Source organism: Hippichthys cyanospilos, chromosome 8 (assembly GCF_059441005.1).
Source record: "Hippichthys cyanospilos isolate Australia breed blue-spotted pipefish chromosome 8, RoL_Hcya_1.0, whole genome shotgun sequence".
Classification (NCBI taxonomy): domain Eukaryota; kingdom Metazoa; phylum Chordata; class Actinopteri; order Syngnathiformes; family Syngnathidae; genus Hippichthys; species Hippichthys cyanospilos.
In genome coordinates this window covers 16,278,656-16,304,494 of record NC_142376.1, presented here as the reverse complement: position 1 = coordinate 16,304,494, position 25,839 = coordinate 16,278,656, and the positions used below count along the sequence as shown (strand labels likewise).

The 25,839-nt window shown below is 39.0% G+C and overlaps 1 protein-coding gene across 19 annotated transcripts in view; it reads left to right on the top strand.

Annotated features, from left to right (window-relative positions):
* LOC148420331 (neurexin-1a-like) overlaps window positions 1–25,839 on the top strand; it is a 231,673-nt gene that overhangs the window by 136,043 nt on the left and 69,791 nt on the right. For all 19 annotated transcript variants that reach the window (XR_015866291.1, XM_088420618.1, XM_088420624.1 and 16 more), the window contains one exon: window positions 18,038–18,219. Coding sequence is in view for 18 of the 19 variants with exons in the window: in XM_088420618.1 (XP_088276744.1) it covers window positions 18,038–18,219 (182 nt within the window). In the remaining variant the exon portion in view is untranslated. The remainder of the gene's footprint in view (window positions 1–18,037; window positions 18,220–25,839) is intronic.

Here is a 25,839-nt window from a genome sequence, read left to right as displayed (position 1 = left end):
AAAATGTACTGTATAGTGTACAATCGTATATTGTAGCGTATGAGTTGCCTTTGTATGCTGAAGCATGCTCATGATGTAAAATGTGGCTACAGTAAACCAAAAAAAGGGGGTACACTTTGGGAATGAGATCAAGTCTCCTGAGTTAATGGAATAAGAAAGAAAAATACATTTTGGTATTTTCTTTAATATCCATGTTAAAGTGACTGTTGAAGAGAGGGGAAGAGGTTTTGGAAAAACGAATCAGAGCTTGGGGACATGGCTCCAATTCCTGCAATGCTCTTTGGCTCCAGTGATTCGCTCTGTGCAGGCTGCCATTTGCATAGGCACTCTCGCCTCTCGCTTCCTGGCTGGCTGCTGCGCCCCCCTCCCTTCAGTCATCTTCCTCCTCCCCTGCTCCTTCTCTTCCTCTCTCCCCGAGCCCTCCTGCGCACATCTTCTGGAACAACGCTGTTGATGCTGTCTGTGAGTGAGCGTGTGTTTCCTGCCCAGGGCTTTTTTTTTTTTTTTCCCAGGTGCTACTGTTTCATTGAAAGCTCACATTTCTGGATGGAGAAGCACTGTGCTACCCACAGGTGCACTAACATCCGCGTATAGCAGTCCGGCATATGCAAAAAAGACTCGGATTAACTTTGCTTGAATTCTTCTGGACAACGTATGACAGCACAGGAGGACAAAGAATGAAGAAACTATGGCTTTTGCTTTTCTGAAGCCTTTGCTCCGTGCTGTTCAAGCTCACTTTTGCTTCCAGTTGTATTTTTTGGATTACAGAGATAGCAGTAAGACAATATTAATTTTATAAGGAAAAAAATGCAGGCATTCACGGAGGGGATTTCCATCGCTTTAGAGGTTGCTCTAATTTCTTTGCTTTAGATTATGTTTTATGAGACTTCTTGTCGACTTTTTTTTCTTGCTGATACAGATGTCCTAACTTGAAGCACAGCAGCAAGAGGCATACACACGTTTTTTTTATTTTTTATTTTAGTGAGCACGTTTTCTCCTGTGGATGTGCTTCACTGTTCACTGAGAGAACTATGGGCTTTAAAAATAACTGAAATTCCATCTATTATCTAAAGTGTCATCAATCCACTCAGGAAAGATGCTGGGGGGATGGAGGACTCCCCTGGTCCCCCTGGAAGAGCCTCTTTACCACAGTTGGGCTTCCCTTGCCCACCTGGTCTTGTGGATGACTGCTTTGGTTCTAAGCTCTGTGGCAGGGTCAGAACCAGGTGCAGTGGAGAGTTTCCACCATGTGCAACTCTCCCAAGGGAACAAACAACAACATATTGTGCCTATCGCTATCCACAGATCCCCTGCTCCCCTCAGGGCCGGGCACAGTGAGTATTTGCTCTACATTTGAATTCAGGCTACTCTTTGAATAGATTCAATCTTTTTGTAACACGCCTTATTAACTCCTTGCATTAATTCTAACAATACATTATACTGTATGTTTACATGCATCATCAATTTAAGGTCTATGCCTTCTTTGTTGGTCTCAGCAAAGTGCTCTGTGTGTCTCACTCTCAATGACTGAGATTAGCCCTATCCCTTTCTCCAGATGCTCCACTGTGTCCAGATTAGACAGGATTAGAACATTGTGGCGCTCCATGTTGCCCAAGGGTGTTTAGGACGGACAAGCATGTTGCCTCCAGCTCTGCAAGGTGTTAAACCTCTTCTATAGGCCAATCTTGAGTGTAGAGTAGACCTTTATATCCTCGTGGGCCACATTAAATCTGCACTGAGATCACGATACTTGAGCAATGCATGCCAGGACATTGGCTGACACATTCACTACTGGTGTGTTGATGATGTGATGCCTAAGTGCCCAATTTTCATGTACCTGTATTACCTTGCCGTGGTCCATAACATTTTTAGAATTCAGTTAGACAATTTTGCTCTCCATGCATACTTAAAAATAGAGTACAAAATGCATCGTCAAATACAATCATCCCGAAAGAGAATTAATGGAAGTTAGGAGCCATGTCTCCAATTATTTTTACTTCCCCATCAACAATAAAAAGTACTGTATATCACATTTATGGTGGATTTTTTAAAAAATAATTATTTTTTGTCTCAAAAGATACCATAAAACACTGGCTTTTGAACAGGGGTGTGTGTATAGGTCTTTTATATGAACTGCATCTGAAACTAATGTAAATAAACAAATAAACATATACACACAATATGCTTTTGAGATTGGATGGGGAGCGAATGGCTAGCATGTCTGCTTAACAATTTAGAGGTTCTGTTCCCTCCCTGTGCTTTTGTGGCTCGTGGTTAGGTACTACTTTGGCTTTCTCCCACATTTCAAAAACATGCATTCTGTCTTAACTGTGGCCTCTAAATCGACTATAGGTGTGAATGTGCGTGTGAAAGGTTTTTTGTAGCTAAACATTTGCTGGCAAACAGTAAGAGTGTTTACCCATGACACTCAAGAGGAAAAGCCATATAGAAAAGGATGGGACCGGTTAGTTTTTATTTTCCACTCCGTGGAACCAGTCCACTGTCTGGCTGTTTGGGTATTGCTGCGCTAATGCTTATTTCCCGATAAGGAAAAAAAAAAATCTGCGACTGATGAGAGCAGCGAGTGACGGTCTTCTCAGAGTGTGTTATCGAACATTGGACTTGTTAAAAACAAGGTAGATTACAGCACTGTAATGTCGAGTCTCTTGGAAATTATACTGTAAGTGTGACATGGTTTCTGCTGGCCGTGATTGACCACTGTAGTAGACAATGCTCAGCTCTCCCCAAAGATCCTGAGGGCATATTTCATGACCTAATATTCAAGAATCTCCTCTGAGCCGTTATTAAGAGTTTAGTAAGGCACGGAGTGAAGATCTGCTATCTCTGTAATGTGATTACATTTTAGGTTGAGCAGCATGCGAAGGGGTACATAAAAACAAAATGAAAGCCATGTTAATCAACATGGTACCTGGCTCTAGGATAAAGCCTGCTGTTGTCTTTGCTGCGGTGAAAATTACTTCTGTTTCATGGGGTTTGGTTTCTCTAAGGGGTGTCTGTTTACTGCAGCAATTAACGAGTAACAGTTATTTTGTGTATATCCTGATTTCCTGTGCAGCCCTCCATTATGTGGACTTTTTTTTTCCTCCGTTTGAAAACCGGGTCATGCTTAGTACTTGTTTTGGGATATGTTCTCCAATTAGCCATGTCCACTGTTCATACAGTATATCCTACATACACTTGCCTGTTGCTGTTGTTACAATACAGTATTAGTATAGTAGTATTGTTTATTTGCCTCAAAATGAAACTAACACTTTTTAAAAAAAAATACAATATTTGAAAAAAACTGTTACACAAGCTACAAATATATTATAGTAAAAATATAACTACTTCAAGGACTCCAACATGGTCACGAGTGGTTTATATTGAGAAACCGGGTCCACTTGAAACTGATTCCTCTGTCAGGCTCCTTCTCAGAAAATGATTATCATACCTAAGGAAATGGGCATCTTATGTACTCCCTTCTAATTCCTAACCAATCTTCAATTTGTCTGTATCACGTTTTAAATGTAAATCAACTGTCCAAATGATGAATGAAAATTCATTGGGAACCAAGAAGTTAAGCAATATCTCAGAAGAATCAATAAATATAATCCTTTCCATTTGTGTCCATGTGTTATAATAAAATGACTGTAGTCAATTATAAACAACAGAGTCCCTTTAACTGCAGATACCCGTGATATAATAATATTGCAGAATAACTGATAAAGAAAGTGTGGATGAAGACTTGAGAAGTGAGAATTATGAGGTATGGGAAAGAAAAAAAATCTTCTCGGGTAGGAGAAGGTTGTTGCTGTACTTGCTGGGGTGTTGTGGGCTTCTATAATGTAATTGCTCTCATGTCTCTGAATTGATGCGATAGTGTGATGACAGTATCTTTGCTTCTGTTAGGCAGTGCTGGTGATAGTGGTGCTGATAAGGGCCCGGGTACATGTTACTGTAATTTCAAGGGAGCCTAGGTGGTTATTGACCCACGGATAACAGACTGAAGGCCAAACATTCTCCTTTTCCTTTGATGGACAGCAATTCCCTCCACTAATGCACTTGGGTTTCAGCTCTTTAACCTACTTGCATCTGACAATATGGAGTGTGCCTCCTCTCATCTCCTCTTTGCAACACTTCATTTCCCACCTCCTTTTATCTTCATCTTTTCCTGCCTAAACCACCTTCTACTCCCTTGTTAGTGTACAGAACCCATCCAAGCAAATTGAGTGGGCAGTGTTTTTGTGCCTGCAGTGGTCTGTGTGGTTCCAGCGGTGACCACGCTATAGATGCATGGCATGGAGGGAAATGAGACCTGACTGTGCGTGTGGTAAGCAGGGTACGTTGAGCTGAGTAATGTGTCCGGTTTTAGATTAAAGACTTAGAAGATGAGAGCATGAAAGAAAGAGAAAAACAGACCCCCCACCCCCCCCACCAGTTTAGACTCAAGCGGATATGTGCCCATTACATGCCTGGGTCCTGTCTGAATTTGACTCAGAGTTCTTTCTCCAGGAGGCATTTTGAGTCATCAGGAACATGTCTTGTGCCCTCTGACATCCTGTCACTCTGTTTAAACCCCTGGCTCATGTCTTTTAAGGTAAAGCAAACCATAATATTACTCGATTAGCTTAGGGCACATTGTAGTAACGCTGAAATTGAACATGTACTACATATTGAATAGTTGGTATCAAGGAAGTGAGGTGAGGATTTTATTTGATGTATTATCAAATATACTGGGGGGTGTGTGTGTGTTTGGGGGGTGTCAGTTAAAAGCTATTTTTGCTATATATGTAACTTCATATGGGCATTTGAAAACATATGTCTGATTGGATTACGGGGAAAATAAACTTTTCAAACATCAATAAATATGTCCTTTAAGTGTTTTCTAAAGGAATAGTAGACGACTTTCCACTGATTTTATCTGCTCTGTCAGATTGGCTGATATTTTGCATATTTTGTCACCAGCACAAATGTCATATTTCAATTACAAACTTTTTCCTTAATTTCATGGCCATTTACATATGTAATTTTTCATTTAAGGCATCAAAACCCTGAATTCCTACGGAGCCTCTATGATGCCAGAGTATCCCTCAGTTTACGATTCCATACCCTCAGTTGACTAATCCGTACCCTCAATTTAGTAATCTGTACCCTCAGTCTCAATGTGCAGCAGGAGCTGAGTATTAAAGTGCAATTCAATTTGCAGATAAATAAGAATAAATCTTCCCCCAAATCAAGCAAAAGCTTTTTTATCCAAAAGAGGTGCTGTAATGTTTGAAGTGTTCATTGATTTACTAGTCACAAATAATGTTATTATTTTTTACTTCCTGCATCTTGAAATTTGCACACAGTCCCTGAACACTCATACTCAGTTCCTGCTGTGCTTAGGGACCAATGTTGTCAAGTCAACTAAGAGGGTGGTTTCAATATTTTAGAATTGCGTTTTTTTGTCATTGTAGCTCCTAGTCTGCGTTGTCGTTTAGGGGTAGAGCCACCATCATTGACAACATTTTAACTGAGATGTGTTGATTGCGAAAGTCCAAATCTGCCACTGTCCTTCCAGTTTTACTGAAGTATTAGTAATATAGCGTGTCCCACATGAGATGTTCCAAACACTTTACGTTATACGGGAAGCACAGAACTTGTACTTCTTTGGGAGAGGAACGGCGGCCACTCGTTTATTACACACTCACTCCAAACTCTCTCTCTCGTTGCCCCGCTCTCTCGTCATACCCCGAGACACCTTCCTTCAATGCTGCTTTTTCAGTAAATTGAGGGTATGGATTACTCATCTCAGGATACAGATTACAAAATTGAGTGTATGGATTACTAAATTGAGTGAACAGATTAGTAAATTGAGGGAACAGATGATCAAATTTATCAAACTGAGGGTACAGAATAATGCAATTTTTTTTTTTTCTCATAGCCTGGCACCAGAGGAGCTGCGTAAATTAAGATATGGAGATGTACTAAACAAAAAAAAAAAGGTGATATAAGTGAAATCATGTTTAACGTTTTCAACAAAGCCAACTCTAATTACTGGTTTGTACATTTGGTGTTCTCTCGAGGAACATCAAGAGGTATTCACCTGAAATGGCTTTGACTTTAACCCTGTGCCTTAGCAAGGTTAATTCATGGAATCTATTGCTTTAACAATGAGGCTGGGACTAGAGCTCTCCTCATAGAATAATTTTAGAATGGATTTTTCTATTGTTTATTTAATTTATTAAAGGGACAATGTGTAAGGTTTAGATTGTTTTTCATTACGGACAGTAGGAGGTGCTGTATTTACAGTTTTCCGTAGCTATAACAGTCATGGCAGCCTCCGGAGGAGTGCCACCCCACCATGTAATATAATTGAATGATAACTAGACCTACGATTATATTTAAAGCATACTGTTGGTTGTTAAGAACACTTTTATTTGCAAGATTTTGAAATTTATAATAATTTAATGTACAGTATCCCTTTTGAATGAAAACGGTCTAAATCTTACACATTGTCCCTTTAATGCTATAAAGGGTATTACAAAAACATTATTTTTTTCTTTACTAGTTTATTTGATTAATATTGTGGTTTATTTTTTATTGTTTAAACAACAACGATCAATATCACACAAGAGGGATTGATATTGTACTCATCAATGTTTTTGATTCAGTCACTGGTTCTGTCATGGTTTTTCAAAAGTAAAATCAAATGTCTTATTTTGATTAAACAGAAGAAATCAAAGAACGTTCACAAAGGACTACGTCAGTCAGAACAATTACTGTTGAGAGGCTGCAAATGGAGGATTTTGATCATTTGAAGTTAAATAATTTTCCTGAAACAATTAACTAATTATTAAAATAATTGGTGATTAATTTGGTAGCCAATTAGTTGTCGATTAATCAATTAATTTGATACCTCTCATTGGGACCCATAAATTGCGTTGCCCAAGTTAATACACACCATAGAGCCCCATTTGACAACTGTTAAAACTAATGTTGTGGAAAACTGTTAATGTTCACTATGTCAAGAACCAGTCAGCTAACGAAAGAAAAATGAGTGGCCATCAGTGGTGGGCTGCCACAAGTTAATTTTGATTGCTACTGTAAGATGTTGGCACTACCTGTCAATATATGATCGTAAGGATACTGTACCTGTAGAGCTTTCATTTGAGGTAGAATTACAGTGCCACTCAGGTATCAAATATTTCAAAGATTGTTTAGACATGAGCAGAAATGTTTGACAATCCTTTTTGTTGATACTCCAAAAACAGTACACAAGTTTGCATGGTAAAAAAAAAAAAAAAAGCAGGTTATTTGGATTGACATATTTTTCCATCTATTTATTTTAAGTTCTCTGCTCGGCCTTAAAAAAGGCTGATTATGTTAAGTTTAGTACAGTCTCTCTCCATATTTCCAAAGCTCCTTGCTGGAGCTGTTTTGTGTCAGTGGAGGTATGCATGAATGGTTATACTTCCCAAAGCTGAAACTGTGTTGTTTTTTTCATATAGTTGAGACAGAATACAGTAAGTAGTGCCTCTGTTGGTTGCAGTCAACAAAGGATCTTCATTTCCCCAGTTTCATTTCCTACATTTCCTCTCAATCACCATAAGGCATGATATTTATTGATTAATCAGTTAGAATAACATCACCACATATGTTCTTAAATATTTTGAACGGCATGATGTTCAAGAAAATTTGTAAAGAAATTGTTTTCAACAAAACACACCTGCACACTCACATCCCACTTAGCTCACATTAACTGACTCTAAAAAATTGATCAACACATGCAGACCGCCTCTCAGCAAATTGCAACTTAGTCTCAAATTTGTATGACAGCATGCCAAATGAATGGCTGCCCTCTGCACAAATAGTGGGCCTTGGGCAGAGGATTGTCATAACTCTGATTTCTTTGCAATTTACAATTGCTCACCTGCAGCTGAGTAACTGGCCCCTAATCCACTCTAATAGGATTGCGTGGGATTTAAGAAACCTCATTGCTCCTTCCATCTCTTCGAGCCTCCGGTCTACTTGGAATGACTGATAAAAACATGCTTGCTGAACACTAAGGTGCCTGCTAATATTAGCATATACTGAGCAACACAGTGTAGAAATACAAAGCAAACCCACACACATTTTCCAGTCGCGTTGTTTTCTATTTATTTGTTGGCAGATGCGTGGTATCTGTGTGTGGTAAATACTGGGTAGGCACATGATCCATTTTTAAATATAGCCATGAATATAAACAATCCCTTTTTAGCTGATATCTGTGCACAGTGTAATAAAAATTATACATGTCGTGAAAACACACTACAACATTAACACCAGAATTGATTAACCTATCACTTCTCAACTATGTTGAATACGTAAATATCTTAATAGTTTGCTAATCTTTAGTTCATGCAAAGTTTTGCGGGGATGAGAATACAACACAGTACCAGGAAGTTCACAAATTATGTATTACATTAAATTCAGCAGTATTAATAGTTTAATAATTATTTTAGCCATCTGATTTTCTCCTTAATCATTAATCTGCTCAATTAAAATGTACCTTTGCATTTTCTCAATATTGAGATAAAAAAATACTTAATATTTAGTAGTCACTTATTAAAAAAAAAAAAATTGCATCGTAATCAACTTGTCTTGATCATGATAAATAGAGCCACACCGTTAAAAAAACAAATATCAGTACAACCTGCAAACTCTGAGATATAAAATGTGAAGAGAATCGATGCGCTCATACTGTTTCTTAATGGCTTCTTGTTTAATATTACCTCAAGTTATGCAGCTAATTAAATGATATCTCCCCGCTGTTTGCAGCTAAGGAGCAATCAGCAAAGCTGATGTCTAATCCTGCAATTAAGGCCAAGGAATTCTTGCTATCTCTTGGGCATGTCTTACAAAAGGAGTAAAACATTTAAAATGAAGTAGCGCCCAGCACGGATGACATACATTCTACATTAGCAAGCGGTGTTCGTTTCACGAGAATTACACAAATGCCTTAAAGAGACTATTTATAAACTGTGCTGATCAGGATGAACAGATTTTGGAGGTGTTGTTAATGCTCTACTTTTCAGCTTTTGAATATGCGTGTGGCCTCAAGCTACTAAATGAAGGGGGGAACAGATTTTTTTTCATCAAGGCACTTAACCGATATTAGTAAAATCTCAGGGATGTGGAGGTCCATGAGACCATTAAAAAACGTTTTCTAACATTACAAAAACAAGATGGTACGATTGTGCATGCCATTTTTAATGAAGGGATGCAGTCTTTAAAGTGCACTTCTTGTGATCCTCGCGCATCTTCTTTGTGTGTGCTGTATACATGCTGACGCAGGTCAGGCTGTACATGGTGCACGAGCAGCAAAACGAGTCTCATATCAGAGGCTTGGCCCTGGACTCTGTTTTCTGCCTCACTTCCACTTTGTAATTATTACGGGAACTGCAGACATGCACCACATCTGCTTGCTCCCTATAAGAAGATAGCAGAGATGTTTCGAGTTTGCGATGTGTGGTTCATGCTTGCACACAGGCTCAGTGAACCCAAATAATGATGACGCTAATGTCTCATGGCACACGATTCTCTATAGAGGCTTTTTTTTAAAGCAGAGAATCAAACGATGCTTCATTTTCTCTCAGTCTATTTTTTGATGTGTGCAAATTAAACACTGGATGCAGAAAAAATCTAATCAAGGTTTGCCGGCGAACGAGAAGGCTGATCTGAGCTGAGTGAAAGGGTGCATTGTGTATTAGCTGCAAAGCAGGCAAGGTGATGATGAGAGAGTAAATTAGAAGCTGTCAATTCTGTGGGACACCTCTATGAGCGCCAAAGCGGTTGGCTGGGATGCCAGATATGCAGCTGGTCGGCGCAACAAAGGGCCCGTTGGGCGTAGTGCTCCGTTAGGACACTGGGTCTTGTCAGCTCAGCCTGGATGGGCCTTTCTGCTCCACAAGGCAGGGGCTCATGTTTTACTTTGGGCGTAGGGGAAGTGAGCATGGCAGCGGAGGGGGCAGAATGCTTCAAGGGACACTGGTCGACTGAGCACTCACGGCACAATGTTACCAGCCCAGGGGCTGCTGCTTTATCCTCAGCCTTGAATTGATGGGCTCTTGCATGAAGAGCATGACGAGGTGGTCAGTATAACAACCCCGAGGCCTGTTTCCGCGAGCTTATCTCGGCACAGCAGTGTGAGGATAAATGACAGGCGTGTACCGCAACTGTATTGTGCAGAACATTTTTCAGTATTAGGCGTGAGGCGAACAATCAATTAAATGATTGTGAGTGAGGTTGTTAATTGTGTGGATTTGATCGTTCAAGTTAAACAGAGTGCATGACTGGGCGGAAACTAGTTTCAGGTCTAAAGACGGTCATCCTCAACTATGGTTTGTTGAGCAACAAAACACTTACTTAAGATAGGGCGACCAATTGTATCATATTAACCAAGACAGTTCCCGCCAAGTGTCCAGACACCATTCCCCATTGCCATCCCCACTTCCCCTGCATCCCGACATCCCACTTTTTTTTTTTTTAAATCCCCTCTCTCACCTCCCATGCATCCCAAAATGCTTTGCTCATCTATATGCAAGCAACTCCGAGTCCCTCCCAGATGACCAAGCTATTCACCCTACCTCCCAGGGAGAACTCATTTCAGCCACTTGTAGCCTGGATCTCGTTCTTTTGGTCACAACCAACACCTTGCTGCAGGAACGTAGATCGACCGGTAAACCAAGAGCTTCGTCTTTGGGCTCAGCTTCCTCTTTACCATGACAGATTGGTGCAGAGCCACAGTTCACGATCCGCCTGTCAATTTCCTGTCCTCATCCTACCCTCACTAGTAAACAAGCCCCCAAGATTCTTGAACTCCTCCACTTGGGGCAGGCCCTCATCCCCTACCCGGAGAGGGCACTTCACTCTTTTCCGACCGAGGACCATGGTCTCAGATTCGGAGGTGCTGATCTTCATCCCAGCCGCTTCACACTCAATTGTGAACTGCTCCAGTGAGACTTGGACCACATCATCCGTGCTTTGATTTTTTTTTTTTTTAAATAAATGATACAATTTTTGAAAAAGTATATTACATTTAAAATGGAATTAAATATTGCAGTTAAATGTTGCATTTCCCTTTTAAATATTGTTTTATATCTATGTGAAACACATGTCTCCTGGCAGCATGATTCTTCTCACAAGAATCAAATTGCAGTACAGAATGTTCAGAAATAGTTTCTTCTTTGTAGTCATTGGGGACCCCTTTGAAAATGACAGAGTTTGTCTCAAGGGGTTTATCCTCTCAATAAATTAAATGTAAACCTATTGCATCACAAAGCTCCCAATTAAGATTTTTCAAAAATCTCATTTATAATGTAGCGAGAAAAAAAAACGTTGCTAGTTCACATATAATGGATCTTTGACATCTATAACTGTCAACGGCAGTGAAATTAAACAAATGCACAAGACTCCTACTCAGCTAGATCTGGTTGCTCTACTGTTTAGTGACGGTCAGATAGACTAGACAGCATACAATTCAGTTTCTTCGTTATGACCCTTCACAAAACTATTGTACTGTACTCTCTAATTGGCTTGTTTTTAATCACAGGACTTCATTACTTTGTTCCCCTTCCTCTGTTCGCTTTGGATGTGCTCACTGCACTTTACTTGCGCCTTGAGCTCTCACCCCCTTTATTGTGTTTGTTGCCCTGTAATTCTGGAGCTGGCATCTTATATAGACTTTAATAAGGGTGACCAATCAAATGCACCAAGCAGCAATGCCCCGCATTTTGTCTCCACTTAATTTAATTACATCAATTTAGCCCAGCCAAGAGTGAGACAGGGAGAGTGGAGATTAATCCGTATCGGCTTATGAAGGTAGGTTCGGCACTGTCCGAAATGCTGTGCGGGGATTGCCTTCATGAAAGACGGCTTAAGGCTCATAGGTCAGTGGATACAGTGCAAACAATACTGTAGAACTATGCTAATTAGAATGCTTGGCAAGCCCTGGTGGGATGACTTTAACTTTTCTGTGTATGAGCCATTTTAACTCATTTTGTAAAGTCCAACTTTCAGAAACATCTTAGACCATGTTCATTATAATGTCCAACTGAATGGAACACCACGAAATGGAACCACTTTTTTCATAACATCATCATCCACATCACTTTCATCCTCTCTTATGACTGAACAGAGGGAAAGCTTGAGGTACAGTAACTGCTAATTGAAAACAACTCAAGACATTTCCAAATGCTTCTAATGTTTGGACAAGGAAGAAAGCCATTTATGCGTCACTATTCAAGCTCAAAGTAAAGCTCACCTTCCTCCACCGCTCAAATGTGGAAGTGATGTTTATTCTAGTTCTTGCTCGCCATCGGTCACAATCAAGTTTTATTTATTTATTTATTTTTTTTTTTTGTGGCACTCACTTTTCTCTTTGTAGCCTTTCCTGGACTAACTGTGAGTTTTTGAGGCGTGCTCAATAGCGATCTGTTCTCCGCAAAGGTAGAATCCTTTGTGGCAAAATAGAAGTTGATCGCAACTCTGTGAGAAAATAAGTTAACAACAAAACGCAGTAAGTCAAGGGTTTGGATCCCTTGACTTGCTCATCTACCAACTGTTTAAACAATAAAAAAATGCATCAGATGTTTAATATTGATTGCAGGAAAAATGTTGCTAAATTTTGTGCAAACACCAGGTATGACATCAGACCTCAATTTTCATGAAGGGCGGGTTATCTATTGACAATTCTGTTATTAACTGTATATTGGCTGGGCAAAATTTTACATATGCCACAATTCCAAGAAATAAGCAAGCAAACGCTAGCTAAGCAAGCTACCCTGAACAGTGCTTTCTGCTGACTACAAAGAGAATAAATGAGCTTTTCCCATCTGATAAAGAAAGAATGGGGAAATTTATCACTTGAAATAAAGAAAATAGGAGTAAATAAGTGAAGCTAAGTGTGCAATACTTCAAGTAGGGCTTACAGTAATAGGTTACGTAATAGTGGACTAGGAGCAGGTAAAGAGAGTGGCTGAAACAGTCAATGATGCACATTAAGCAAGACTGCTGTGATTTATAAAATAGACGACGGTTTTCTAAAATGTACCAAATATATCTATTATTTGGTGTTTTTTGTTAATGTATTGCTTTTTTTTTTTTTTTTACTTTGAGACTATCACTATATGTTCTAAACATGCATCGCAGCTCAAATCTTAAGAAAACTATGCATGTGTGATCTTGCAAATGATCTTCTCTGATATTAAAACATAAAAATATTTCATAATCGCTTATAAGCAATGTAAACCCCTGGAATATATTGTATGTAGCTTTACTTATTATAAAGACATACAGTGACATTGGCCACTAAACAGAGGAGCTCCAGTCATTAGACTCACATTTGCCAAGAAGTTGATACATGGAGTTCGAAGAACAATTATATAGCTATGTAGCTAAACGTTAATGCTTTAGCGCCTCATTGTATTTGCCATCTTGTGACCTGAGCTATAAGGCACTTTAATTGACGACACGGATGAGGTTGACTGGTGGATGTGGGTATGCACGCAATGATTTTTCTGATGTCAGTAAATCCTCAAGCGCATTGATTAGAGCTTGTGGCTTCACAGACACCGAAAGTGTTTGAATGAAAAATGGTAACCTTATAAATCGCTTTACGATTCCACATGTATCGTAAGTAGTAATCCAATAGAAATCATTACGACACTGAACTGTTTCCCCCATAAGGAGAGTTAAATAAACCTTTTTTTTCTTTAAATGGTATACATAACTAATGCTGTAGGTTATAAATGTTAACCAATTACTATTTGTCAGACTAAAGTGGTGCACTGATTTTGCTGCTTTTACTCTAATTGAATTCATTTACATTCTAAAGACAATGGTTATTGGTTTGATGCCAACCTTCAGTAGCTACTATGCTATCTATTATTTACAGGTATCTCTATAACATCGGAGTGGTAGATACCATTTTGAAATTCTATTTAGATATATGGGATTGATCAACAATTAACGTTAAAAAGAACACATACACGTCGGGTAATCTATTTTTGCACACCAGATATTATCGGAAGCCTCCGTAGTGAACAGAGGGAAAGGCACGTGAGGTGCTGATGGAAAGCAGATCTATAATGCCTTGTCTCCTTTTCATATTTCCATCACATCTATGTAATTATGATTGGATTCTTCCATAGTTTCTCGGAAGAAGTAGTAATATGAGGCTCCTTACAATAGTGGTGTTAGAGGTCAGAGGAAAAGACATCCTGTGTGGGTGTGATTTTAGCCAATCATACCAAGGCATGTACTATATCCAGTGGACTCAAGGGGCCATTACTGCCAAATCAGGATTACCTCCTAAGCATACAAATAAAAGCCTAAAAACAAAACGCTCTCATAGACACTAATAAGATAAATTCACACGGATGGACCACTTTCACACGACTGCAGACAGATTTGAAACACTCTCACACACAACTGAAAACATCCTACATAGTATAGAATCCTTGCTCATATATTTTCATGCACAATACTGAAACATCCTCATACATAAAACTCATTGATCGTTTACAAGTATATTAAGATGTCAGTAGTGTTTGTGAGAGTAATCCTGTTATGTCTACTTTACGAAAACATTTCAGTCATGTGCGGTTTCAATTGTGTCTACGTTTCAGTGGATTTCACTAGTGTGTAAAAGCTTTTGGGATGAAAGCCCTTTATTCAACGTCCTTTAAAGTAGTTTATATTTTGAATGTCTGCCCAACAGCCTGCAAACAGCAGTTGCACATTTCAACTCCATATGTAGACATGCTGAATATTCACAATGCATCTCATTTCCCTCTGGACAGGGAGCACACTGTATCTTAGAACTCCTGTCAGGCAAGAGAGTGCACCAAATGTGTAAATGAATGCTCCAAACTCTTAACATCTGTGAGTCAATATGGAAAGTAAATACTGTAGAAATACAGTACATGCCATGTAGTATTAAACTTGTGCTATCTCATTTAATATAACAAAAATAATTGCATGGCCTTAATCTTGTAATGCATCCCTTCAAGAAATAAATGCAGAAATCATGCTTTTGGATTAAACATGACTTTTTAGCTGTACATGCTTACAGTCAGTGGCTAGTTAGTGATGTTTTAAACATGGATGGATAGGAATGTATATAATAATGTGTAATATATTTAGAGGGCTTTGTCCTGTTTGTTTAGCCCACGGATGAAACAACTTACTCAAGTTTAGGCTTCCTTACCAAGTGCAATATAATGCCAGTGGGTTTATTTCTCACGATGGTGAGCTCCTCCCTCGCTCGAAACTGCATCATCGTGCATATGAGTGTTTCTGTATCAAAAAAACAAAAAAAAACAAAAAAAAACCCAGATTCATCTCTGTGTGCACTGCAGTTGGCTGGCAACCATTTCAGGGTGTCCCAGTCAGCTGGGATAGCTCATTTTAATTTTTCCACGCTCTATAGCTTTTGTTTCATGATCATATTTTTGTATTTGTCCGCCTTTTGTTTCATGAAGCCATCTCAGATTCATTTTGATGGGTATCTGAAAGTTGACTTTTACTTTTATGCTAGCTAATGACTTATGATGAATAATGAAATGAAGTGACCTATAGCTCGAGTGTGCTAGCATTGCATTGTGGGAAATTTAGTATTGGTGCATGTAAATCAAGTGAAGCAAGATGGCCGGTTCTATTAATAAATCAATATCATTCCATGGGCCAGAGAAAACCTTCTTGTGGACCGGATCTGATCCGCGGGTCGTGATTTTTACATATGTGCCCTAACACAATACATCTTAATTACTTATTGATCTTGTAATTATTTGGTCTCTTGAAGCACTTACTGTGCACACTAAGTAGTTCTCTAACAGAAACTAAAGATGACATTTGTTTGTGCATTCTTTACTTGTTTTTAATCCTTTAGGACAGTACATGTAATCAAGTAAAACAATAGAGACAACATGCAAGGAAAGTCTCCAGAAGACTATTCAGTAAATTCACAAAAAAAAAAAAACACATATTGGCCTGGGTGTTTCATGCCGAAAGGCACACATGAGAAATATAGAGCCACTGCAGTTACTCTCATTACAGCAGTTACACTTTTGATAGAAATTGAACGGTTCAGGCTACTGCAGAGCAGTGGGTTTGCACATCAACCATGCTTTCCTGTGTGATTTGATCTTCAGCAATTCCTTGAGGAGTTTATTATTATTTTAAGACAATTCATGGGAGTGTCTATTTCAAAATATTCACTGGAATGATATTTGTTTTGTTATTTTAATAGGTTTGGATTCTTGACTTGCTTTTTATTCCTTTGGTTGATTATGTCCGCTGCTACAATTACAATGTTGTATTTCTCTTGGCAAGGCATTTCCAAACCCGGTCTTCTAGGGTCGCTATCCTGCATGTTTCTGATGTCTCCGTGGTCCAACGCAGCTACTTCAAATGTTCAGGATCGTTATCAGGCTCCCGCTGAGCTTACTGATGAGCTGGTCTTGAATCAGGTGTGTTGGAAAGACAGAAACATCAAAAACATGCTGGATAGCAGCCCTCAAGGACCGGGTTGGAACATGCCTGCTCATGGCGGTCACAATATAATGCCATGCGGTTAAAGTGAGTGTCACATCTTATAAAGAGATAGAGATGGGACATATCTGCTTGAGGGTAATGTGAACGCAAACCCTTACATGATTTCGAAGAGCTTAATTATAATAATGTGCAACATGGAGCAAGTGTTTGGTAGCTCCGAGGAAAACTCTCAGACACTGCTAGCATGAAATTTCTCTGTAAAGAGGCCAACAGCCATCATGCAGTAGTGGAACAAGACTGGTATTCAGCAATATAGCCGTAAGGCTTCATGGAAACAAAGTATGACGGCTTTGCAAATTTATTACACAATACGTTTTCATTTGTAGACGACATCCAACCACTAAATCCACATGGAGAACATGGCCGTTAAGGCTTATTTAATTATACTTTGCAAATCGAATGCTCTCTAATAAAAAAATTCTGCCACAGAGCTGCTGGCCTACCATCATTTGTTAATCACACTGTTGTTAATTGATCTTGCAATTTGTTTTAGCTAACGCATGACAGCGTATTGACCAAAATGAGGAAATGAGAACAAAGTTGTCAGCAAAACGGCCCTCTTTTATTACTTCATGATGGAGAAAAAACAGATGAAACAAAATGTAATATAGGGATAAATGTGACAATTACTGATAGCCTTTATACCCTTGTGAACCAGTTTACAAGAAAATGCTGCAGTCACATTGCTTTATAATATATTGTTCAGACTCAGGCTGATATCTTGCTATCCCCATGAATATTACCATATCCGCTCACTTGCTCGAGCATTCTCCTCATTGCTCAGTTAGGCGACACAACACAGCTCCACACATGACAAAAGTGTGATCATAACCCTATTGTGCTTCTTTGTCTTTCTCTTGACTCACACCATCAGGCAAAACAGATGTACATGCTATGCTGACAAACATCAAAACTACTCCATTTACACTCATGATCAGACTCCGTCTTTTAATTGACCACTTCCTTCATCATTTGAGAAGCGATCACACCCATCTATTAGTGGCATCGTGCCGCAGGGGTCTCTCACTGAGTAGCAAGGTAATTATAACGACTCCACTATCTTCCAGGTCGTGTTCATGGTATCCTAAAGACAACAATGTAATTTGTGGAGGCAGGAAGTAGCTGGTGCGGAGGTCACCAAAGCCATAATTGGACCAGTCAGTCAATAATGCCGCAGCCTTTGAGGTTGCTAATGAAGCACAAGAGACATGACTGTGCATGCCAGTTACTTCGGCAACAGGGACATGACTACACACTCACTAGCATTCACATGCTTTTCTATCCTCAAGAGGGGTACCGCAAACCTGAGTAAATTGAAAGTATTATGAGGAGGCCAGAAGCTGACCAACCCTCGGATCAAAATGAGGGCTCTTCGTGCTTATGAAAGTGTTGCCAATATCCTAAGAATCTGTATGAGTACACTCCATTAACGTGTTGTGTTTGACTTTATCATCTCCAGCTGGAACAACGTACATATTTGGGCGAGATGGAGGTATCATCACATACACGTGGCCACCAAATGACCGACCCAGCACAAGGGCGGATCGGCTAGCAATTGGCTTCAGCACTCACCTGAAGGATGCTGTCCTGGTGAGGGTTGATAGCTCCTCTGGTCTTGGAGACTTCTTGAAACTTCACATCGTAAGTAGACAAACATACTTCCTCTAGACCAAGCAACGTTTCTTTTGGTGTCATAAGAAAAGATTGCTGCTAGATGTCTACTTACTGTTCAAATGTTGAGGCTTTTTCAGGCATCATGTGAACTTATTATGGTTGGTCCAGTTTTGTGCATCTCTGACTTGAACATGCCATGTTTGGTTTTGGTTTGTTATGTATCATAAGGCATACCACATTTTAAGGTTCATTTTCAAAAAACAGGTCTGTTTTTTAAAATGTCCATATTTAAGAAGTGTAACGGTTCACAGTTCAACAGTTCTGAGTTTGGGATGTAACTCGGTTTTGTGGTCACAGTTTGGTGAGTTCGGTCTAACAAGAAAAAGCAACAAAAAGCCCAAAAAACATCATTCTCTGTTTCTTTTCATTTCTTTTCAACACCCTATTTCCAATAACAGTTTGTTTACATTAGTATCATTTAGAACTTTATAAATAACCTGAGATCAAAATGTTTAACAAAACACATTCACAGAGCTGCCAACCTACAGAGATTCGCTTCTTAAATAATTTATCTAGTTATCACGTTTTAAAAACAATGTTAGTAAGATTGCAGGGGAAATACACATTGGAGTGTTTTTACTGTATATGTGATGTGCGGTCACAAAATTCAGAAAATGAAAATTGACACACTTGAACAACCTTCATTTGGTCTATGGTTTAAAATTGATTGTTGTTTTTCTCTATATGAAAAGGCTTTACAACTTCAAAATTCAAAAATAACAACTTTTTTTTATTTTAAAATTTCTTAAAGGTTTTACCTTTCAGGAAGTGTTGAATGCCCACTGGATGCCATAGCATAGTCTGTTGTTGTTGTCACTCAACGAGTTGCCTTTGCCTGAGTGTTGCATCCCTGCTTTCCCAAGTTCTGCTTCTAGTTCCTTTTATATTAAGTTCATTCCGGGTTTTTGGTTTGTTACTTTCTATATAGTTGTTTTCTCCGTCACCTTTTAGTGTATTATGGATCTGCCATTAGAGGCAGCAGAGTTTGAGTGGTCAGCATTTAGCTAAGACACATTTTAAGGGAAATAAACAAGTTGAGCAAATTAGTCCAATTTTATTCAACTTGAATTCATCATACATAAGGTGCACCTAATCATAAAACACACAGTTGATTTTTGACAAATTGAAAACATTTTACAGCCAACTTATAGTCCTGAAAAATACTGTAAGTCAGCTGGCTACCGCATGTATTGCTGGTAGCGCACTCATACTGACAATGCCGATGCTGAAAGCAGGAAGGCTATCTCCCCATACATAAAAGCATGACCAGAAGATAGAAAAGTCCAACACCCAAATGTGTAATTGGTTTTGCCTCAGCACCAGGTGTCCACCCATACACAAAGTCATTGTGCATTGACATAAAGCTGCCGTGTTCTGAGGAAACAAAATGTCTGTGTCTGTCTCACTCATGTGGAAATGCATTTTGGCCATTATTCTCACCAAGCCTAAGGTATTTTCAGCGCATTAGCGCTTCATCTGAGGGTAACTAGCCAGTTTAAAAGAGACAACCTGTTATGCACACGTCGTTAATCTCCAAATGTCATGCCGGCACTCTAACAAGACACCGAGAAGAATATGAATTGGAGTATAGGCTCAGAACAATCACTCGGATGCGCTTTTTTTTCTTGGAGGGTGGGGGGTAAATAGACTTTTCAAATTACAGTGTATATGTGCATTTCCTTCTACATTCAGGTTAGCTTGTTATATGCGTCACAAACCTTGGCAGTAAAGTTGAACATTGAGGGCAGGTGATAAACATTTCTACAATGCGACCGCAAAAAAAAAACTTGAGTATGTTAACGGGGGTCCAACAAAGACCACAAATTGATATGGACATTTTTCAAAGTAACAGTCATATATAAATAATGCATATTCATGATTTCTCCAATTTTATCGTGTAAAAGTAATGAGGACATACCATCTAAATTTGGTGTCTTGGTGTGTTTAACACAGACAGAAAAACCACTGTGGCTTACAGCCGATTCATTTGTTGTCTATTTGTTGCAACATTCAATTGACAGAGAAATTGTTGATAAGACATGTTCTACAGGCGGGTGCAGTGGGTTGTGAGAATCCCTTCTCTTCTCGCATCAGCAGTCACTTCAGGTGCTTCCACGTAATTATTCATTAATGCACAGTATTTTGGTAGGCAGAGAGAGTGTGGCACTTTGTTAGAGAAAATGAGAAAAGTGTATTTTTAATTTGACAAGAGATGTGAAGTTACTAAATTCCGAATAAATCTTTTTCAAACAGTCAAGTTTGGGAATACAATTAAAACTCTGCAACCACAGTCAGTGTTTATTGTCAGTGTTATTAACAATGAAGAAAATCCTAACTGTAGCCAGTGCATTTTTTTCCCAACTAACATAGTCAAGAATAATTCCCATGGGCACACCGGTCCCCTCACCTCCTTTATTTCCTCGTTACCTTGACTCCTCTTTGGAGGAGGAGTGTATTGTTAGCTCTATGAGATGGGATTAGACCAGATTTCAGTATTTACACCATCCCACGCCCAGCCCCCCTCAGATACAGAATCACAAACTCCCATTTCACAATGACAGCAAAATCGTTGGGCCTTGAAGGACACAATCTCAGTTTGCACTGTTTTTAAAGAAGGAACACTGTGTAATACGCGGAAAGTATTTTTTAAAATGCAGCTCAAGAGAAATCACTCATCCTACCGCTTGTTCTTCATTTCAGATAAAGGCAATGACAGTGAAATCTGTGAGCCATCGAATTTACAGCAATTACACTTCTCTGGCTCATCATTGTAACACAAATGGAAGGAGAACTGCGTTTCAAATCTTGTTTTAGCATTTTTGTCGATTAATATGGCTGCTCAATTTCTCTTGTCTCTGTTTTCATCAGGTTGCTCGAACAAGCCTGAGATTGTATTATAACACCCTCCATACATGATAACTAAACCCTGGGTAGTAGATGTTTAAATGATAAATCTCTGCAGTAACATTATGCATTCAGGGTGTACTGGATACTGACTATAATCACTACATCTATCATTTCTTGTTTTGTGAATGCAATTAAGATTATTTCCCAAGATGCAGATCTTGTTTAATTGAAGAATACTGCCATCCAAGTCTACATGTTTAAAATGGCACAAGCACTGTGTAATTATGCCATGTGCATAAGATTCATTTGATTCATTGAGCCTATAACTCAACATTGGCTTAAAAAAAATAAATAAGAAAGTCCTTCAAGAACTTGTGGGTCACAATCTTGCTTGTTTCCTTTGGAGGGCTTTTACAATTGTACAACTATAAAAAGTTTAACTTTCTCATTCAGTCATTGCGTCTACGGTACATAACAAAAATGAATGACTAGTTTTAAAATCCATTAAAACAGTGGTTTGTTTTCTTTCCGCAATAATAATAATAATAATAATAATAATAATAATAATAATAATAATAATAATAATAATAATAATAATAATAATAATAATATTCATGGGTTTGGTAATAAAAATACCAACAATATCCATCTATCCATTCTCTATACCCACGTAGCCTTATTAGGGTCACAGGCCTGCTGGTGCCTATCCAGATTTTGAGCACAGAAAAAAAAAAATTGAGCACATAAAGATAAGAATTTGAACAATTTTGGCCGCAGAAAAAACATTTTGCCCGCTCACAATAGCCCTCCTTCTCATGCTCAACATCTACCTCTCTGCTCGCTTGAGTTGTGTCCTCTATGCGCGCTCAGTTGGACACACACATTACGAATGTGCCACAAAACTACCCAATCAGAGCTAGCAAAAGTAAATTGATTGACTCCCTGGTCTACAATAAGATTGCTTGATGTGTTCACTCGGAAAGCGCAAACGTGATTGCATCACACCGACTTGGGCGGACAGAACAGTAATATTAATAATATTGAAAATGATGCTCATACATTGTTTCTAAAGAAGTTCACCTTCTCCCGCCTAAGTCTGTGTTGACGCAATCTCGTTTGCTTTTTCCAGGTGAATACAACGAGAAATCTGATTGGAGACCGAGCAGTCAATCAATATACTTTTGCTAGCTCTGATTGGCTAGCCCCATAGTTTTTTCTGTGGTCAAAATCAATTCTCACTCGCTCTATATTATTTTCTGTGCTCAAAATCTATTCTTGCTCGCTCAAAATCTTTAATTGCTCGTTCTCGATTGTGCCACAAATATAATTTCATAGGAGAGTGGACTAATGGGTTCTCTCCTATTCATTTTGAGACATCAAGGGCCGGATTCAACCACCTCGCTGGCCACTCGCGGCCAATACTTTTGACACCCCTGATTTAGAGTATGCTATGGTTTTCAAATGGATTTGAATGGTATTAACTCAGTCACAGAAAAACTCCATGCTCCATGATTTACCAGTGACCTCAGACTTGAATGAGTCATGGCTCTTTTGTGGTTGTGCACAAACTGGCGGGTTTCGCATAGGTGGGTTGTGTCTGAATGAGAGAACGTGCAAAGGTGAAAGGTGCACAAGACTCCGGTGCAAAACGAGAGAATCGAACCCTACGTGTTTAAAATGTTAATTGTAGTTTTTGGCTCGAGTTGTCGAAGCAGATTTCCCTTGCTAATATTTTTAAGGTATTATATATATATATATATATATATATATATATATATATATATATATATATATATATATACACATATGTGTGTGTATGTATTGCTGTCAGTGAGCAGTGCTGACGAGCACTACTGGAGCCTCTCCTTATTTTCATGCGGGGTCCTAAGGGGCCAACCAAGCTTGTTTTGTGCCAGCTCTCAAATCTCTGTGTAGGGGGTTGGGGACTATTCCAAGTACTGTCTTCGATCCGTTTCTTCTAATTGCCTACAAGACTTTAAAAAACAAGCAATGAAGGCACTAAGGCTAAGACAATGTACTGTGAAGTTAATGTATTCCATAGATGAGAGGGGATCTTGGAGAAATAATGACTTCTCTGCTGGAGCATTGCTCCCCTTGGTTCTCTTGAGCTGTCTACCAGAAAGAGGATTTTCTCCCTCTCGTGTATCGCAATTTTACTGTAATTTCAATTCTCACTCTGTATTCTATTAATCAGAAGAAATAGCTTGAGGGCGATACATAACCATGACAAATGCATGCGAAGCTCTATGTGTGAGATGGAAAGTTTGAGTTTCTCAGTACAACATGCACAATTGGTGCTGAATGTTGACCGGATGATGACAGCGGATTCAGATTTGATGCTGAGGTGTGGTCGTTACCTAGAGGGGATCTGTGCGCCCCTGGAGACAGACATTTTCATGCTATCCCCAATGCACCTATTAAACATACCTGCAAAGGGAATGGATCTTATTCCTACTTTCTCCTCATGTTGACGCTTCAGATCCAGCAATTACTTCCCATGCTTACTGCAGACCTGCATGCAATAGCTGCTAGAAATTTTGTGAATACATTCAGGAATGGGGCATGTATTGTATGGGATACGTTTTATGATACAGCTTCAGCAGCTTTACAATGATGCCATATTGTGTGTCGTTCACTAAAACCAACAATACAGTATAACTGGTAAAAGTAGCAGTACTGTATGTTATGCTCTGAAAACCCTGTTTCCAGATTTGAACATTTGAGGTTGCGGTTTGTCCATGGTTGAATTTGTATATATGCAAGGATCAGTGACCCCGTACCCAATACTGAGTTGCAGATGTTATCTTTTCTTTTAGTTTTACTTTTAGACATTTATTGTTACCAACAATGCCATTCCTTCTGCTTGCCAATACACATTGTGGGTTGAAAGTTTAGGTAATTTCAGTAAAATGGCCTTTTTAGTCTTGTTTTGTTTGCCCACTCTCATTTAACTATAATAAATCAGAAAAATCAATACAGCCAATTGGCATTGCACATTAAAAGCATTTATAGCATGTAACCAGATGCATTGTCTCTTTAATCTCTGATTTCACCTCTTTTCACAATTACCAGCTTCAGCAAAATTGCTGTGTTGTGGTCATTATCAGTTTTCAGAGAATGACTTTTACGAGACTATGCTAATGCCAACATAATGGTGAGTTTAAAGCTGACCATGTCGAGGAGACAGCAGCGAAAGGAACGGATGGGGGAGCTTCACTGACCTCATTTAGTCCCTCTGTGATGATGCACGCACATAAACCTGGCAGATGACACTTTTACTCATACGCTGGTTATGTGCTTCATGTACAATAAAGTCGTTGAACTGTAATGCTCAGCCTTAGGATTTAGTTGTATGCAAATGACACGTGTATTGTATTGATTTTTTTGCAGTAGGTGTGAGCAAACATGGTACAAACGCGAGTGCGAGCATGAATCACATCCCATCCTTTTAGTCCTTGTCAGAGGAGCCACTTACCTCGGATGATGTTACCTGACCTCAAAGAATCAAATCTCATCATCTCCATATTGCGAGGGGACAGCGTTAGAATTGCCATTACTCATCTTTCAATTCCAATCATTTCTCAATTTGTTCAAGCTCTTTGCCATGATGAATCCAAGTGGTCCATGAAAAGAGATGACTGTGTGTGTGTGTGTGTGTGTGTGTGAGAGAGAGAGCGTTACCTACATGTATGTGTGTGTTTCAGAGTGCAGGACAATGATGTGCCTTCTGTTTTATTAGTGTTACAAATCACAGTGTGTGTAGTACGTCATTCTCAAAGCTGAGCTTCAATACGTTATGGGATTGGCAATATTGCCGCGGATAACATGAAGGAAATTTGATTTCGTCGTCTGTCCTTATTACACTTTTAGCCCGCTTGTCATTCACTCATGTATGGGTTACAAGGTTAAGAACATTGACATTCTATTTATTTTTTACAAATTGAAGCGCAAATTTGGTTTGTATCGACACAGCCTCGCACAACTCACAGTTGCTTTTCTGTAAATTGAACTGGCGTATATGATCCATTGTCATGACACCTTTGCATATGTATTTTATATATTTATTTTAGAGAGATTAAAGCACCACAGCATGAAATGGTCATTCACTCATGTGTGGGTTACAAGGTTAAGAGCATTGACATTCTATTTATTTTTTACAAATTGAAGCGCAAATTTGGTTTGTATCGACACAGCCTCACACAACTCATAGTTGCTTTTCTGTAAATTGAACTGGCGTATATGATCCATTGTCATGACACCTTTGCATATGTATTTTATATATTTATTTTAGAGAGATTAAAGCACCACAGCATGAAATGGACACAGCAGTTGACTTTTGACACAGCTGCCCCCACCCTCGGGGTGAGATAAATATAGCATCCATTTATTTTGCTCCGTTGCAGCAGACCAGACTGAACAACAGCTACATGCTAACTCCAAATGCATTTTTGTGCAATGCCTCTAACTGGCATTGCCATGTTAACTTGTTTTAAGGATTTCTTCATTGTAGTTATTTTTCTATAATGTTTTATAATTAATTACACATTTAATGTTGCAGCTAGAAGCCTCTGACGCAAATTTGATGACAGCAACCAATACAGTGCAATCATTTTTTTGAAGTTATTTTGTATTACCTGCCCTTAATTACCTGAAAATGGTGAAAAACTACACCCTGGTGAAACGGTACACTGTCTGTACTGTGTACTTGGCAAACCATTT